Source organism: Protopterus annectens, chromosome 10.part0 (assembly GCF_019279795.1).
Source record: "Protopterus annectens isolate FY-2018-M chromosome 10.part0, PAN1.0, whole genome shotgun sequence".
Classification (NCBI taxonomy): domain Eukaryota; kingdom Metazoa; phylum Chordata; order Ceratodontiformes; family Protopteridae; genus Protopterus; species Protopterus annectens.
In genome coordinates this window covers 721,455,486-721,471,498 of record NC_056744.1, presented here as the reverse complement: position 1 = coordinate 721,471,498, position 16,013 = coordinate 721,455,486, and the positions used below count along the sequence as shown (strand labels likewise).

General features: G+C 40.5%; 1 protein-coding gene across 1 annotated transcript in view; it reads left to right on the top strand.

The window, feature by feature from the left end:
• Window positions 1–16,013, top strand: part of DOCK7 (dedicator of cytokinesis 7) — a 3,076,229-nt gene that overhangs the window by 2,245,480 nt on the left and 814,736 nt on the right. The window contains exon 31 of the mRNA XM_044085545.1: window positions 3,520–3,674. Within this exon, the coding sequence (XP_043941480.1) occupies window positions 3,520–3,674 (155 nt within the window). The remainder of the gene's footprint in view (window positions 1–3,519; window positions 3,675–16,013) is intronic.

Sequence of the window (16,013 nt, the reverse complement as noted above, 5' to 3'; positions counted from 1 at the left end):
ATATATATATATATATATATATATATATGTGTATGTGTGTGTGTGTGTGTGCAATTTCAATGAAATTTGCTTCTTCTCTTTTCTAAAGATCCCACCTCTAGTTCTGGGTTTCATTTACTGCTAGTTTGGATTTTGATTTACTTTTCTAGTTACTGCTTTTTGACAGCTAGTAACATTAAATGTAGTAAAGCCTTATTATGTCTAGATAATTCAGATCCTATATTCCAGCTAAAAAGAATAATTTCCTTAGTTACAACCATTTTTCCCCAACATTTTTTTAAAAATTTTCCAACTCACTAACATTTCCAAAAACATGTTCAAAGTTACATCTCTCTTTCCAGTATGCTTCCAACATTTGCTGTTTACCGAGGAAAATCCTCTGAAGTCTACTTGAGGTATAAAAGTACATATGCAAACATTTCCATTCAAAAGTCCTAAACTTTTTGGGAGCTTTACAGATTTCTTCCCATTGCTCCTTTGTAATATACCTTTCCATTCTCTTTTCCAAATCTTTTCTAACCTTCTTCGATTGATCCTTGTAGTTAAGATGCAATATTTTATCCATCATACTGATTTATCCATTTTTTTTAACAGCAGTTATTCGAGATTCATCTAAAAGCTCCACCAGAGATGATCTTTCTTTTAGCATTCACCTTTCTCTTTGCATATACTCTGTTATCAATCCCTGGTAGGGAAGGCAGCCTCTAACATGCAATCCAAACTTCTGCTTAGCCTCAACCCACTCTATTACCTTTCCATCTCAAGTTATTTGCTCCCAGGAGTTTGGTTACTTTGACAGTTTTCTCCAGTAAATTCCAGCCTTCTGTTGTCACAGACATACAACCTACAGCTGGCTTAGTTCTTAGAATACTTTCTTCTACCTTATAATGTTCTGTATTGTTATTGTCCTTAAGAACTTGCATCTGAAATCATAGCCTGTCTTGTTCTCTTAAACCCCTCCCCCACCCATTTCAACATCCATCTTCTAATTGATATTATAACCTTCTGCTTGTGTTATATATAAGAGCCCTGACTACTTGGCTCTGAAGTACCCCTTCAAAACAGGTAACCCTAAATCACCTTGTAGTGTGATTAGAATCAGCTTATCTGACTTAACTCTAGCTCTCTTCCCCTTCCAAAGAAATTCATTCTGCTATTTATTATCATCCACAACTTCTCCTTTGGTTGACAAAAATATGCCTGATTAATATACAAGACTGGGGGCCTAAAACATTTTTACTGCTTATGTCCTATTGTCCGTATCCATACCCATGTGTTTCCATTTTCTCAGTGTTTGTATTTCCCATCTTTGTTTTTTTCCCACATCATTAGCTACTGTAACAGAATCCTTTTTGATCCGTATAGCTAAGTGCATCATCTAATGTCCCAATAAGTAAGGTATTGCTGAACTAGTTCATGTGTGGGTGCATAACCTCTGTAACTATATTTTTATCTTTATTTTTAAATCCTGAAAACATTTAAAACTGTCACACAGTGTTCCACAATACCATAGTGTCACTTTCAGGACTTGCCAAGTACAGTATAATATCTACCAATCTAACGTTTCTTGAATTAAGTACCCATTTGCATCCTTGAATTTGTGAATCCTTTATTTTCTTTGCTAACAGCTCTAAATGTAAAGCAGATAGCATTGGGGGAAGAAGATATCCTTGTCTGGTTCAAAGGTAAGTTGCCAGAGAGGAATACTCCTACAGTAAGTCTTGTTTCGTACCCTTCGTATATCCTTATAACCATGTTATTCTGTCAGAGAAAGGTAATAAATACCAGGTTCTCTCACCACGAAACTGCAGGATGGTAATAATGAATCAAGTAACAAAACTTCGTAATCAATGAAGGCAGAATCAGCAAAACGGATTGAAGTAATTCAGCAATAGTCCAATATCAGAACAAAAAAGAAGTTTATTTAGTGAGTGCTTTCGCGTAGCACCTACTACGCTTCATCAGACAATGTAAAATCATGTTCTGTCAGAGAATGTAAATGCCCTCCTCCTAAAATCCATTTTGGCACTGTTAAATGTGTTCTATTCATCAAGACCTACCAATAGCAGTGTTTTCTTATACTCTGCTTCTCTCTGGATTGTCATTGTTTTGTTAATATTATCAAATATTTGTCTCACCTTCACAAAATTACAATGTTTAATATCTGTCAAGAGTAATGTACCTCTTCCATTCCATTCTCTTAGCTAGTATAGACCTAAACACTTTATAATCATGTTTAAAAATTGAATTAGATCTGTATTAAGATGGATCGGAGGGGTCTTTATATCCAACACAGTTTTCCAAGATGGTGCTACTCCCCATTCCCTTTTGAAAAAAATGTTAGCTTTCAGATTTCAACAGGAGTATCATCTATTCCTGGAGACTTTCCTGCTGATTAACCATACATCACAATTTTGTGTCATCTCTTCCTATTGTAGCTACTAATTATTGAGCCTCATCTTCCTTTAACCTTGGTACACTCAAGTTTTTCATAAGTTTTGCAGTTTGGGCTTTTTTTTGGTTTTCCATTTGTATGCTTTATACAAATTTTCATAAAATTTATGAAATATCTGTAATACCGCCTTAGGATGTCTGCTTATTTTTCTTGCTGGGTTTGGCTACCTTATTTCTACTTTTTGTTGCCCAATTCTTTGTGCTAAATGTTTTTGTTCTTTGGAGTTGTTACCAAAAATATCCAGACAAAGGTGTTTTTTGTCTTTTTCTAATCTCCACATCTCTTGTTTGAAGGCATCCAGGCAGTATAATTACAAACCATTAGCTGAATTTTGCCCCCAGCTGATAAACTATTAAGAAAAGCTGCCCCCCCCCCCGCGCTCTTTAAATATACCAACTTCAAGATCGCACTACAGTGCAGAAAAGGGAAATCTTCCCATTCTGCACTGTACGGAGATCTCCGTTAAAATGTTCAAACTTTCAAAAATTCTGTCATATGGTGTCGACCATATGACACTCGAACTTATGTAATGTAGACCCATACATTACAGGATTCAACTCGGTGAAGAACGCACAACTTAACACCCCCCAAGCCTGCACTTTCACATTTCCTTCTTTGTGTACATACACATTCTAGGATTGCACAGCCACTGAGAAATGGGAAATCATCAGTAAGTTTTAATGGCTTTTGTGTGAAATCAGAAAAGATGTCTGTTTTATTATCAGGTTGCTTTAATTACATTCGGAAGGTGTTTGGGATCTGGTACATTGGGTAAGGCACAGTATTTCTCTCTTCTTTTGAAGCATGGTTTGAGTGTCCCCAGTATCTTCCATTTTTTTTTTTTTTTTTTTTTTTGAAGTTGATTGCTGAGACTTCATAGTGTTGACCAGGACCATGGGTTCAGATGGAATTTTAGAATGGAGATCCCCCCCCCACCCCAACAATTGACATTCTTTTTCACCCTGTTTAAAGTTGTTTAGTCCTACTTCCTACCTTAGTTACATTTTTTTCCTGAGAGTTATAAATTTTGTTACTGAACTGTGTTTTGACATTATTTTTCCTAGAAACTCAAAACCACCGTGGGCGACCAAGCTGTGTTACAGCTGAAGAATATGAAAATGAGAGCAGCAGCATGATCAGTCAGACTGTTGCTATGGCAATTGCTGGAACATCTGTACCTCAGCTCTCTCGACCAAGCAGCTTTCTTCTCACCCCTACGGTAAACCACTAACTAAATTATCTGGTAGTATAAAAGGGGATATACATTTGTTAATTCTTTCTAATATTGTGATCTGTTGTAGTATTAGGTTTGCTATTACTTCTATACCAGATTATTGTTCAAATTCCCATAAGATTGATCTTGTGTATTCATAGTAAAAGGTGTGACTTCATCAACTTCCCACTTATCCAATATGTTTGGAGGACTAAAACTGAAATTATACATGATTATTAAAAGTTAAGTTTTCTAGTTATCAAGATTCAACAATTTGAATCATCAGTGGTGGGTCTACAGTTGAGTTCACCTTCTTGGATGTTACAGTTCTTTACTTTTAATGAAAAGCTTTCACACTGTAGGTCGTACTTGTACTATATGGTACAATTTGCAGCACAATACAAAAGTAATGTGGCTATTCCCCGAAACCACCATTTCTTTTCTGCCATTTGCAAAGCTCAGTTCTTAATGCTGTGTCATTTTATGGAAAATTTCCCAAATCCATTTCCAAAAGCAATGAGCCCTTCAAAATGTTATCTGGCCATCAACTACTGAGTTTTGATCTGTGTACCAGCATAGTCTCCACTGCCCTTTGAGAAGATCCTGCTGTTGTACTAATAAATAACAGCAGTTCAGCCCGGCTGCCCACAGACAGTGTGAGAAACTGTAATGTGCTATACTACCAAGGTAATGGTGGCAGTTGATAGTGCTTAGAACAGATATTGATAGGCAGGTCCTATGTGCAGTCCCAGTTCTTTATTGGAGTATCATCAGTAGTTCAAAGAAGTCACAAATATTCCTTGGTCATATTATCTTGGAGACATGCCTGCTGTAACAATAGAATTCTGCATTTATGCAGATGGTGAATAGCCCAGAGGAAATGCATCCTGTCCCCCAGTAAGTTGCACAGACCATAGAGCATATTGGTGATCTGCCTAATCCTGGAGAGTACCCACTTGAGTCACCTGACTGTAGCCTGGTGTTTACATTTAGCACTAGAGACTCTTCTGTCCAGATGTCCCCAAACTGGAGATGACGATCCATGTTGAGGAGGGTCCATCAATGTTTCCTTTGCCAGGATCTGTATTTAGGCTGCACACATCTGACAGTTTTGTGACATCTGGCAGAACATGTCCATGCAGGTGTTGGAGCACACCATTAGGGAATATGAGCTGATATGAGCAGTGGACATGGTGCAGGCCTGTCAAGTCCTCACACTGCCTTCTGTACGTCTTCCTCCCCAAGGACTGGCTTCTGGTCATCCACCATCAGATATGAGGTAGATGTCCACAGAAAAATTCACAACTATTATTCCATATGTGAGTAAGTGGGAGCTCCCTCCTTTTCCACTTTGTTTGAGGACCTGGAGGCCATTCTTTCTAGCACAGATAAGTACAGTGAGTTTTTGCCACCCTACAAATGCCTGCCATATGACATCTCCTTTGGCAAAGTTGAATCTCATGAAATCCTACACAGACTTACCTCTATCTCCTATTCACTTCTCCAGAAATGCCTTAATGATTGCGTGAGGAAGGAGGAGGACACTTGGTCCATTCCCCCTCCCCATTGACCCCATTATCAAGGATCCAGCCTAGAAACATCCAAACTCTGTTCCTGTGACTTCCAGTGCTGTCTTTTTGCCCCCAGCAAACTGGAGTGAGAACCTGACTGGGAATCCTAAAGCAGACTCCTACATAATCATGTTGGCTGAACATTGGACCTGGGGATCACAAGAGTCTGTTGCCCGTACCACTAGACAGAGAGTATAAAAGCATTGTACAGACTTGAGGAAAAATATTCTACTTTGTCAGATGGGGCAATAGCTTCAACATGGAATTTATCAACTCCCTTGTGCTTTGAGCAATCTTTAATACAGTCAGTGAAGCACTTCAAAAGCATTGAAGTAGCATTAAGTGTTTTAGCTTTGAATTATCTTGAAACTGTACTGTCTCTTTGCTCTGTCTTTAATACAGCTTGCTTACCATCTCAACTCAGTCACTATAAATTCTGGCATGATCTCACGTTTTGTAGTCTTTATGATTCTACTTTTTCTTTCTCTCCCATCTCCTTGAACTCATGTCCTCCTCAGTTTATGTGTGAGGCACTTTATTTGCCTTGCTGACTTTCCGACTAGCGACCTTTGCTACTGTTACTTCCTCATTTGTATGGGTTGTAGGATTTCAAATAGCAAGCCTTTGTTACACTCATGCTGTGCAAAAGCTTTTATGTGTATAAGTACATTTACACATATTTGTATATCTACATATATTTTAATGGTAGTATGTATATATTTAACAGGGGGTGTAGGGATGCAGAAGGTCTTGCCCCCTACAAATCCCCTTTCTTTTTGTCATTTGGATGGATTGGAATTTGATGGTATTATTTTTCAATGTTTCCACTACCCATCTCTGTATTGCGTGTGTGTATCTGTGTGTGTGTGTGTGTGTGTGTGTGTGTGTGTGTGTGTGTGTATATATATTTATATATGCACAAATCTATATATATGTGTGTGTGTGTGTGTGTGTGTGTATATATATATATGTATATATGGGTTCACTACACATTACCAAAAACCCATAATCCCGACGCCCAGAATACCTAATGCCCACAAGCCCGAGATTTCACATTACCGATGCCCACAATACCGTAATGTTGATGCACTGACTACAACTGCTTAAGTATAACACTACCTAAGTATGTCGTTAGTAAGTCAGGAAAATAGTGCACTACCAAATATATTAACAATGGTATTTCCACGTTAACAGACTCGCAAGTATAAAAGTGGGTGTAACAGCATGTAAGCTGTTCAACGGCTGATGTTGCAGGGATGATGCGCCTGGTAGTGTTGGTGTGCTCTATCCACGCCTCAGATCACAAAAATGTAAGGAGGTGCTCATTATAGATGGGTACATTTATCACCTAGAACGCAAGACCAGTAGCAAGCATCACTGGTGTTGTAAATTGAAAAGAAGCAACACATGCAAGGGTCGAACGGTCACTGATTCACTCTCTGAGGGTGAATTGTTGAAGAAATCTATGCCAAACAGTCATGCGGGTGATCCGTTCGAAGTAGAATGCTACAGCGTTTGTGGATCACTCCGCGAGAAGGCTGCTATATCCAAGGATATTCCCTGTTTACTAGTGGAGGATGCGGTAGCATCCACCTCACTAGCTTGTATTCCAAGCCTTCCAAATAGGAAGGCAATGCTTCAGCAAATACGGCGAGTTAGGTGTAAGACTGCAGGTGTGGTTCACATACCTAATTTGACACTGGAGACACTAGATGTAAGTAAATTCCCCTTATAAACAGGTGAATTTGTTGTCAAACGGGCTAGTGACACAAGCTCAGGTACACATGTCATTGTTTTTAGTACAGTTAATCTAAATTATCTAAGTGTAGCAACAATTTGGATGATGGATGGAACGTACTTCTGTAAGGGCGCCATTTGTCGTCAATTATACAGTATTCATGGCATAGTTAAGTGTTGTGGCTGTAGTAAGTCTGTTCTGCTTATGTACGCTCTAATGTCCAAAAAGTCACTCTGTGCATATAATATGTTGTGGCACTGTGTATTACATCTGTTTACTTGCCAGGAATTAAACCTGTCACTACAATATATCTTGTGTGATTATGAAATAGCAGCCATTAAAAGTATTAGGCTTAACTTCACTAATGTTACTGCAAAGTGTTGCCTTTTTCACTTCGGCATGAATGTGTGGCGAAAAGTGCAACAGTTAGGGTTAGGATCACTTTACAACAGATGCCATGGGTTCCAGTTATCTGTTAAATCTTTGGTTGGACTCACATTCCTTGATGAATCGGAAGTAATACCAATGTTCACTGAGTAGAAGGGGTCATTTCCTGAAGAGGGTAGAGAATTAATAAAATATTTTACAGACTGGTATGTACTCTGTCAGGTCAGGAAATTTGCCACTAGGTCAACTGCCATTAGTAGGTTTCCACACTTATTCCCTCTGACATTTTGGAACGTTTCTGAGTTGAATAGACTCTTTCTGTCATGCACCCAGAACTCGGTGGAGGCATGGCACTGGCGGTTGAAATGTTTACTTGGAGATAGGGCTACAGATCTCTCTGTATTAATGACATGCCTTAGTAGAGAACAGAATAGAGTGGATAGCCTTCGTGAGCAATTAGCAGCTGGATGTCCACCCTCTCCCAAATGTAGGCATGTTGTAGAACGACAGGAAACGTTTCAACGGCTATTAGACAATAAAGCTGATTATTCGACTCCTAGAGTTTGTGAGATGTATTGCAAGGCTACTTAAAATTTGAGATGTCATAGCTGCATATTAGGTGTTCTACTGCCGTTGTTCCAGTATCTGTTTGTATTTGTTATTCCACTGTATTAGTCTGTTGTTATGTTAAGTCAGTGTTAAAGTAAAGTATGTTAGGGTCAAGGGATGGTGTTCAGATGTTACGGTGATGTGGGTTTGTTGTAATTATCTGTTTTACGTCGTATGACATCTTAGGGTGTTGTTGTGCACATAGGACTGTGGTTTGGTGTTGGCTTATCACATGAACTGCTCGTCGTTGCTGTTGTGCTGTGGATTTCGAGATTATGGGCACTCGATATTGTGGGCGTCGTAATGTGAAATCTCGAGCTTGTGGGCATTAGGTATTCTGGGCTCGGTATTCTGGGTGTCAGGATTATGGGTTTTCGGTAATGTGTAGTGAACCCATATATATATATATATATATATATATATATATATATGTATATGTGCACACACACATTTATATATACACTATATATATGTGTATGCATATCTAGGCTATGTGTCGCACACAGTCAAACATGCATTTGTATGTATGTATAAAGGAGTAGTAAGACTGACAAAAACCAGTCATGTTGCTGGACTTCTTGATTATCTAACCCTGCTGACCCACTTGAGCTTTCCCTCATACTTGTCTTATGTAATTGTCCTTGTCTGCATTCCACCTACTATTGCTGTGTATGATGTCACTTACTGTTTTTGAATTGCTTGTGCTGTCCTGTAGTTTTGCAGATGTTGCCTTTGTTGAAGTTTGCAGCTTTTGTAATACAGTGTAATGTCTGTCTTACGTTCTGTTTTAATTACTTGTTATTTATGTAAGTTATGGGTTGGAGCTTTTCCCTCCAGCTAACCCTTGGCAGTGGGCTTTGCTCAGTGGGACATTCCTTGACAGCAAAAGTAAGTCGATAGGGTAATTAATTAAATAAATACATTTGTATCGCTTGTCTAGAGTCCCTAGTGGATTATGCACTAAAATCATTTCCTCCTAAGATTGGCCTGTGCATAATGATCTGGTTGGTGCTTTCCTCCTTTGAAGAGGAACGTAAACATTCCATCCTGGTTGCTCATTCGTGGGGAGATTTAACCTAGCTAATCTCTGCAGGGCCTGATGGATGGCTTCTTGAAAGTAAAGAAGGCTGTCTCCACTTTGGAGAGTATTTCTGAGCCCCATTCACTCCCTCTACCATTTCTTATTTTGGGACTTGCCAAATCACATGAAGACTGCTTAAAAAGCCATCGCAGTAGAACAACAGGTTATTGATACTGTGATGAGTTTCCCCTTATCAGAGCTGTAGGTCCTCCTCCTGGAAAATCTTTACATAGAGGCCAAACTATCCCTGCAGAGCTGTTGGTACAGTCCCAAACTGTCCTCCTTAAAGGAGCCATAGAGGCTTGTTCTGTTATAGAATGAGTCCATAGAGTCTTCTCCAAGATGTTTTTAGTTCCAGAGGTGATGGAAAACTTGTTTCCCGTATTGGACACCAGTGATTTTATTAAGCACATCTCATATGCCAAGTTTCGGATGGTGATTCATCAAAGGATCAGATATCTTGGTTCCATGCAGGAGGCTCCTTCATTATGTTCTGGGCCAGCATCAGTTTCAGTAGACTGCTTCCTTAACTGTTTTTCTGCACCCACGTTTTACCAACGGATTGGCCATGGTGACTAAAGCCTTGCAGGAGAAAGGAGCACCATGTGTTCCCTTTTCTGTATACCTGGCTCCTGGTGGGATTCCTGGAGTGAATGTTGTCATGGCTGCAGTTCCTGAAACTGTGGCTGTAAACAGAGAGAGGTCCTTTCTGATTTAAGAAGATTGCCTTCATTAGCATGAAGTTGATCCTCCATTATGCCAGTTTTTCTTTCCCATGGAGACAACCCTTTGACTCATCAATTTGGCAGTCTGTAGGGATGCAGAGAAGTGTCAAGGCTCAGATCCTCCCATGCCTCCTGGGCTTGATGGACAGCACAACCAGCATGGTGTCATTCACATACCTGAATATGCAGGTATTGCAGTGGACTGGTAGATGCTGGTGGTTTCATAGTCACCAATGCTTAAAGGTATTCTCCCAGTGTTAGGTAGGAACCAGACTGTTGGACATTTCACACTAGACGTCATGTAGGTCTTACATTCTTACAGCTGAAGTCATAACATATATTAATGATGGTTGTTTCACTAAGTGGGTGTAGTACTCACCTTGGTTCATCTTTGCTACTTGAGAAAAAGTTTTTCTTCAGGAGGAGGCTCCTTATCATCCAGCTGCAGTTGCATACTGTGTTGGCTCAGGAGGGAAACCTTTTTTGGATCATCCCCTCATTCTATCCAGCAACCACTCCTTCATGAAGTACCTGAAAAAGAAAGAGAACACACAAGTTATACCCACTATGCCAGAGGAGTGTGGCTGTTTGTCATCTGTTCAGATTCTGGGCAAAGTGAACATTATGGCAGTCCCTTTTGACTGCTTCTGTAGTTCCCTAATGTTGGTATGGGTTCAGGAAACATATCTGATTTAGATTCTACTAGAAGTAAATATTCCAAAGAGCAATCTGTTTGCCAGTTGGAAAAGGCATTCCCCAATGCTCTTAAAAATACAGTAGGACAAGGGGGAGTTTACAGTGCATACCTTCTCCAGTTCACAGTGTAAGGCTTTTCCACCCTTTGCATGGGAGAGTCCTGTGCTCTTTCCGTGTGCCCCTGTGAATTGTGTGTTTTGTCACAAAATTCAAAAGATAAGAAAATCACAACTTATCATTTTTGTCCTGTAGATGGTGAGAAAGTTGAAATTTCAGGCTATTTCTCTACTTATACAGGAGACCCTCTTATTTCTAGCCATGGAAGTCCCATATTCTCTTCTGTATGGCAACAGTCATACCACTGAAAGCATAGTTTGTAATGCTGAGTTATCAAATGTACAGTCCACTAACGTCACTGTAAATCAAAATAAAACCTTAAAAATGTAAGTATATTCATTTAATATAAAGAAACATATCTGAATTGCATCCAAGGGCAGCACACACTTCCTCAAAGCTATAAACACACCGCTATATACAAACCTTGCTTGTTTGCCTACTCTTTGACTAGGTTAGTTCCAGTAGACCATTGTCTTCTTTTCAGGGGAGACCCCAGGTGGCATTCATACTGAGTAGGGGAAATTTGATCACAGCGCCAAGTAACTTTCCCAGTAAGTGCCATGGGATCGTTTGCATCCACTCGAGGTACCATCAACTCAGGTAGATAGAACCTTAGTTGAAGTGTCATCCAAAGAACCAAGTAATCAAATAAAACATAGATTTTGAAGAAATGCAGGCTCTCACCACGTTAGACATGTGAATGGATTCTTGGCCAACTCAGAGAATGGATAGGGTCACAATGAGGAAAAAGGAAGTTAATAGGTACAGATGCTGTCTTGAGGAGGAATAAACCTACTTACATGTCTTAGACATGTAAGAGGAGAAAGAGAAAAGAGTAGATCATCTGCCCTGTTCACAGTGTGCCAGGCACAAAGAGAACTACTAAAATCTACTACCCATCAGCACACATCCCTAGTTCTATGACAGCTGATGTCACACAGTTGGTCAAAGAAGTTAAGCATCATGCACTTAGCTAGAAGAAGCCTTACCTGATCAGTGCCAGATTTGGACACTGTGGTGCAGCAGGCAGTGCCAACAAGCCACAGCCACAAGGCAACCCTGATGAGAACCTGGCAGTCATAAAATTCAGATGTAGTTGACATACCAACTGCATTTCTCAATCTACATTAGAGGTTCCTTTTAAAAGCAGCTTCATCACTTAACATTCGAAGAACATTACCATGGACATGATTTTACTGACTGTGGCAGATAGTCTTATGGCTAGTAGATGGCATTCTCCACAAAATCCGTGGTGTGTTGTCACCTGTATTTGTACATGCAGCAGTGAAAGCAATACCCAGTTCATGGTTACTCCCCCTAAAGTACTCTGATGACAATAAAAGCAAATAAGGCCAGCAGTAACTTGTGGAACATGTAGGTCAGTGCCAAATTAAATCTGACACCTTCCAAATTTATCAGAGGTTTTGAAAGGGCAACATGCACATCCATCAGGATGAATTCCTCTTTAGTGGTCATCCCTGATTGCCTTGTGACAGATCATCTGGCATCAGAAATGTCAGTGGGACACCCACTTTTATGGTTCATCCCTAAACTTTGATATAAAGATCCATTAGCTGGTGACATTGGTGTTCTTTCTGTTGGAAGAGAGGAGAGATTCTCACAAACACTGAGACACTGAAATATCAGCTATCACTGATATGCCAGCAGTCACTGACATTTATGTTGCATAATTATAGTATTGAAAATCTTGAAAATATGGCACCAGGATGTGTGCACTATCTAGCTTCCTGTGTATCCCTTTTTCTTTTAAACTGTGCATGACTTGGTAGTTTAACATCTTTCCAGTACCCATAACCAGGTCTTAATACGCCATTACTATGTCTGTGTGTTCAAGGTCACAGTCACCGAACAGTGTCATGAGTGAGATCCTGAAGATCTTCAAAGGTTAACAGATACTGACTGGTGCCATTTGCAATTTGCTTCTGCAGGTGATACTATAGATTCTGAAGGTTAGACAAGTTCTGACCAGTTTGAGTTGACAGCAAGCAATGTTAATATATTTAGAGGAATTTTTAAATGGTCTTGAGTTCTTGCATACTGCTACACATTGTATTATTCAGTACGTTTTACTATACTCCCATCTGCATTCTATTATTAAGGGTCTATGTTATGATGTCGACAGGGCTGTTCATCGAACGCCCTTACATTGACACATATCCACCGAAATACCAAAACTTCGAATGGCCACAAAAGTGATTCTTTTCCCAGGGAAAAAAAATCACTGGGCCAACAATAAACAAAACAAACTGACAGACACAATCAAATAGGGGGCTTCACCCCCCCCCCATTTAAATATACCAACTCCGAGATTGCACTACAGTGGAGGAAAGGGCAAATTCCCAACAATTGCCAAGTGTTTTTCCCCTGGGAAAAAATTTGCTTATGTAGCCATTCGGAGTTTTGGTATTTCGGTGGATATGTGTCGATGAAAGGGAATTTGATGAATAGCCCTTTCAAAAAGGTAATATAGATCCATTATTAACATTTTAGTGCACACACACACACACACCCCTGTTTGCATGTAGTTTACTTCTTCATGTCTGTCTACCCACATATCTTGGTGGGCAATCTGTTGCTGCCCTGCGACAGATCACACAGTCCACATCACTTTGTTCTGTAATTTGCACTTTCTGTGGCCACTGATGTACTGCAGCATTGTGCAGTGCTGGTACTTTTGATGAGGCAGAATTCCATGACTTTGCAGTATGTTTTCATATATTTTACTTGTATTGCCATCCTGTGATGGGACACCACACTGAAAAGGCATGACTTGTCCATTGGCCTGATAACAGAATTCTTGAGGTCTGTCTTGGTTAAACAGTAACTATCCTCACCTCATGACTTGGTTGTTGCTGTAGACCCACTGGTTCCCTTGGATTTTGTTATAAGAATGTCTGAAGAGATTGAAGCTGCCAGGTAGATTCCACCCAACAAACATGCTGCGCAGATTGGAAGATCTCCATTTGCATAGAGTATTATCCTATTATGCTGTGGTCTTAGTTTGTAGGTGTTCTAATGTTCTTCATGTTTCACTGTTGCAGTCATTACATTCGGGTAATCTGCTTGCAGGTTACCCTCAGTCGGCCTGATTAACAAAGTCTTGTGTCCTGCGTCGGTTGCTGTCCTTTCTTCCATGATGTCAGGTCGTCAGGGGTATAAAACATGCAGCCGACACCATTACATTCGTCTTTCTTGCCATGCGGTGCCCGAAGCGGAAGCAGTTCGCAAGTGCCAGTCGGCTGACTCCTGAAAGTTTCGTTTTTGAGTTTCAGAACTGAAGTCTTCAACTAAAAGCTAAGTACCTCGTTGGGGAAACTTTTTCTTGCTCCTTACCGATGTCAGTAAAAGTTAATAATTGCATTACTTGTGGAAAGCAAATACCTCATAAAGAGTTTCATTCGTACTGTATTCCTTACCTAGGCCCTGACCACGATGTACCTTGCTGTCGGTTTTGTGCTTTATTTAATCAGCGCACTATCCGTCACCGTTATATTTTTGTCTCTAAATGTTTCGGTTTGCGGTTTAATTATCCAGAAATGTTGTCGGTTAGCCATCCGACTACCGAGATTCTGAAAAAATGCAAAGATAGAGACAGGCCGCCGAGGTCCAAAACTGCCGACGACGCTTCTCCTAAGCCAGCCGCCAGTTTGCCGGTACTCAGTGAGGCGCTTTCACAGCCCCTGATACCCACTACTTCTGATTCGCAGGCCTCTACTGAGACACATTCTGAGTCTGGTATGCCACGAGATACTTCAACTATGGAACCCGTGGATGTCTCTACCTTGGATGGGTCCAGAGCCGCTGTGCAGGCACCGGCTTCTAAAGGTGTATTCAGGCGTACGGACTTGCATATTAAATCGATGCCTCCTTCATTACTAAGGCCTAAATCTCGATCCATGTCTAAAAAACCGACGCCCAGGCCACATGCACAGGCCTCTATGCCTAAAAAACAAATGATAAAAATGGCTGAAGATCTAATAATTCTAGTCAGGGGTAGCCAACCCCCCCCCCCCCCGCAAGAGGCCTAGGACTGAGCTTGATTATGAATATTCTGATCAGGATTCTGTTTTTTCTGACTCTTCTGATGACCTGGATTTGTCCTTACCTACTTATGAGGATTCGGATGCAAAGGACTCTATTCCCTCTGCTTCCCCTCCAGAGGATTTTTCTTTTGGGGAAACCTTACATACTCTAAGGGAGTATTTTCACTGGGAAAGCCAGGAATTTTCAGATTCAAAAAAGAGGCTTAGGGATTTCTTTCTCTTACCTCAGCATAGGCCTTTGGCTATTCCTCCTGTACTAGACATTGTTGATGATGCTTTCTCGGAATCCAGTTTGGCCCCTGATTCCCTGCCTCCTGCTCCCAGTAAACCTGACCGATACTACAGGGTCCCTGAGTCCCACAAGTTCCTTTTCAAAAATCCTATTGCAGATCCAGAGACTATTTCACAGGGTCCCAAGGGCATTAAGGCCTCTACTGCTAAAAATCCTACCCCTTCTGATAGAGACTCCAGGGCACTGGATAGATGGGGTAAAAAGGATTTACTTCAGCAGCTTTGGCAATTAGAACTTTAAACTGCCAATTTTACATGTTAAAATATCAGCAACATGTTATTAGACTGCTTAAACAGAAAATGATGTTGATTCCCGACTGTGTGGAAAATAAAGACTTACAGGATTTAATGCATTCTGCTGAATAAGTTGGAAAACATACTTTGCAATGTGGATTTGATTCTTTAGAGGCCTCTTGCAGGGCTGCTGTTACTGGGTCTGTGCTTAGAAGGCATGCTTGGTTTAAGGAGCAATCTTTGCCTGATCATGTTAAAGCTAAATTGTTGGATGCTCCTTTACATCAGGACTGCCTGTTTGGCAAAAAGGCTGAAGAAGTTCTTAAAAAGATGGAAGATAAAGCTAAATCTATGCAAACTGTTAAAGATTTTTTACAAGTTCAGCCTCCTAGATTTAGTAGGCACTGGCCTTCTAAGAATTGGTCCTTTCCAGCCCCTTCCAGGTCTTCTCAAGCCAAACCCAGACACAGCAAAAACCACAGGTTTCAATCCGAGAGGACTCACAGAACTAAGCAGTGGAGGGGCCTCCACTTCCAAGTCTGGGAATAACAAGACACCCCCGTATGGTAAACTGTCTCAATGACTTCCTTTTAAAATTTCCAAGCACTTATCTTCTGACTGCCCCTTTGGGGGGAAATATTGCTCTTCATGCAAAGAACTGGGAACTCATTACCCAGGACAAATGGGTTTTAAATATAGTGTCCCAGGGATACAGATTTCATTTCCACACGTTGCCAACTCCAAATGGGTGGTCGGACCTAACCCCAAATCAATGGGCAGAGGCTCAAAAACAAGTACTTTCTCTCTTAAGCATTGAGGCTATTCAACTGGT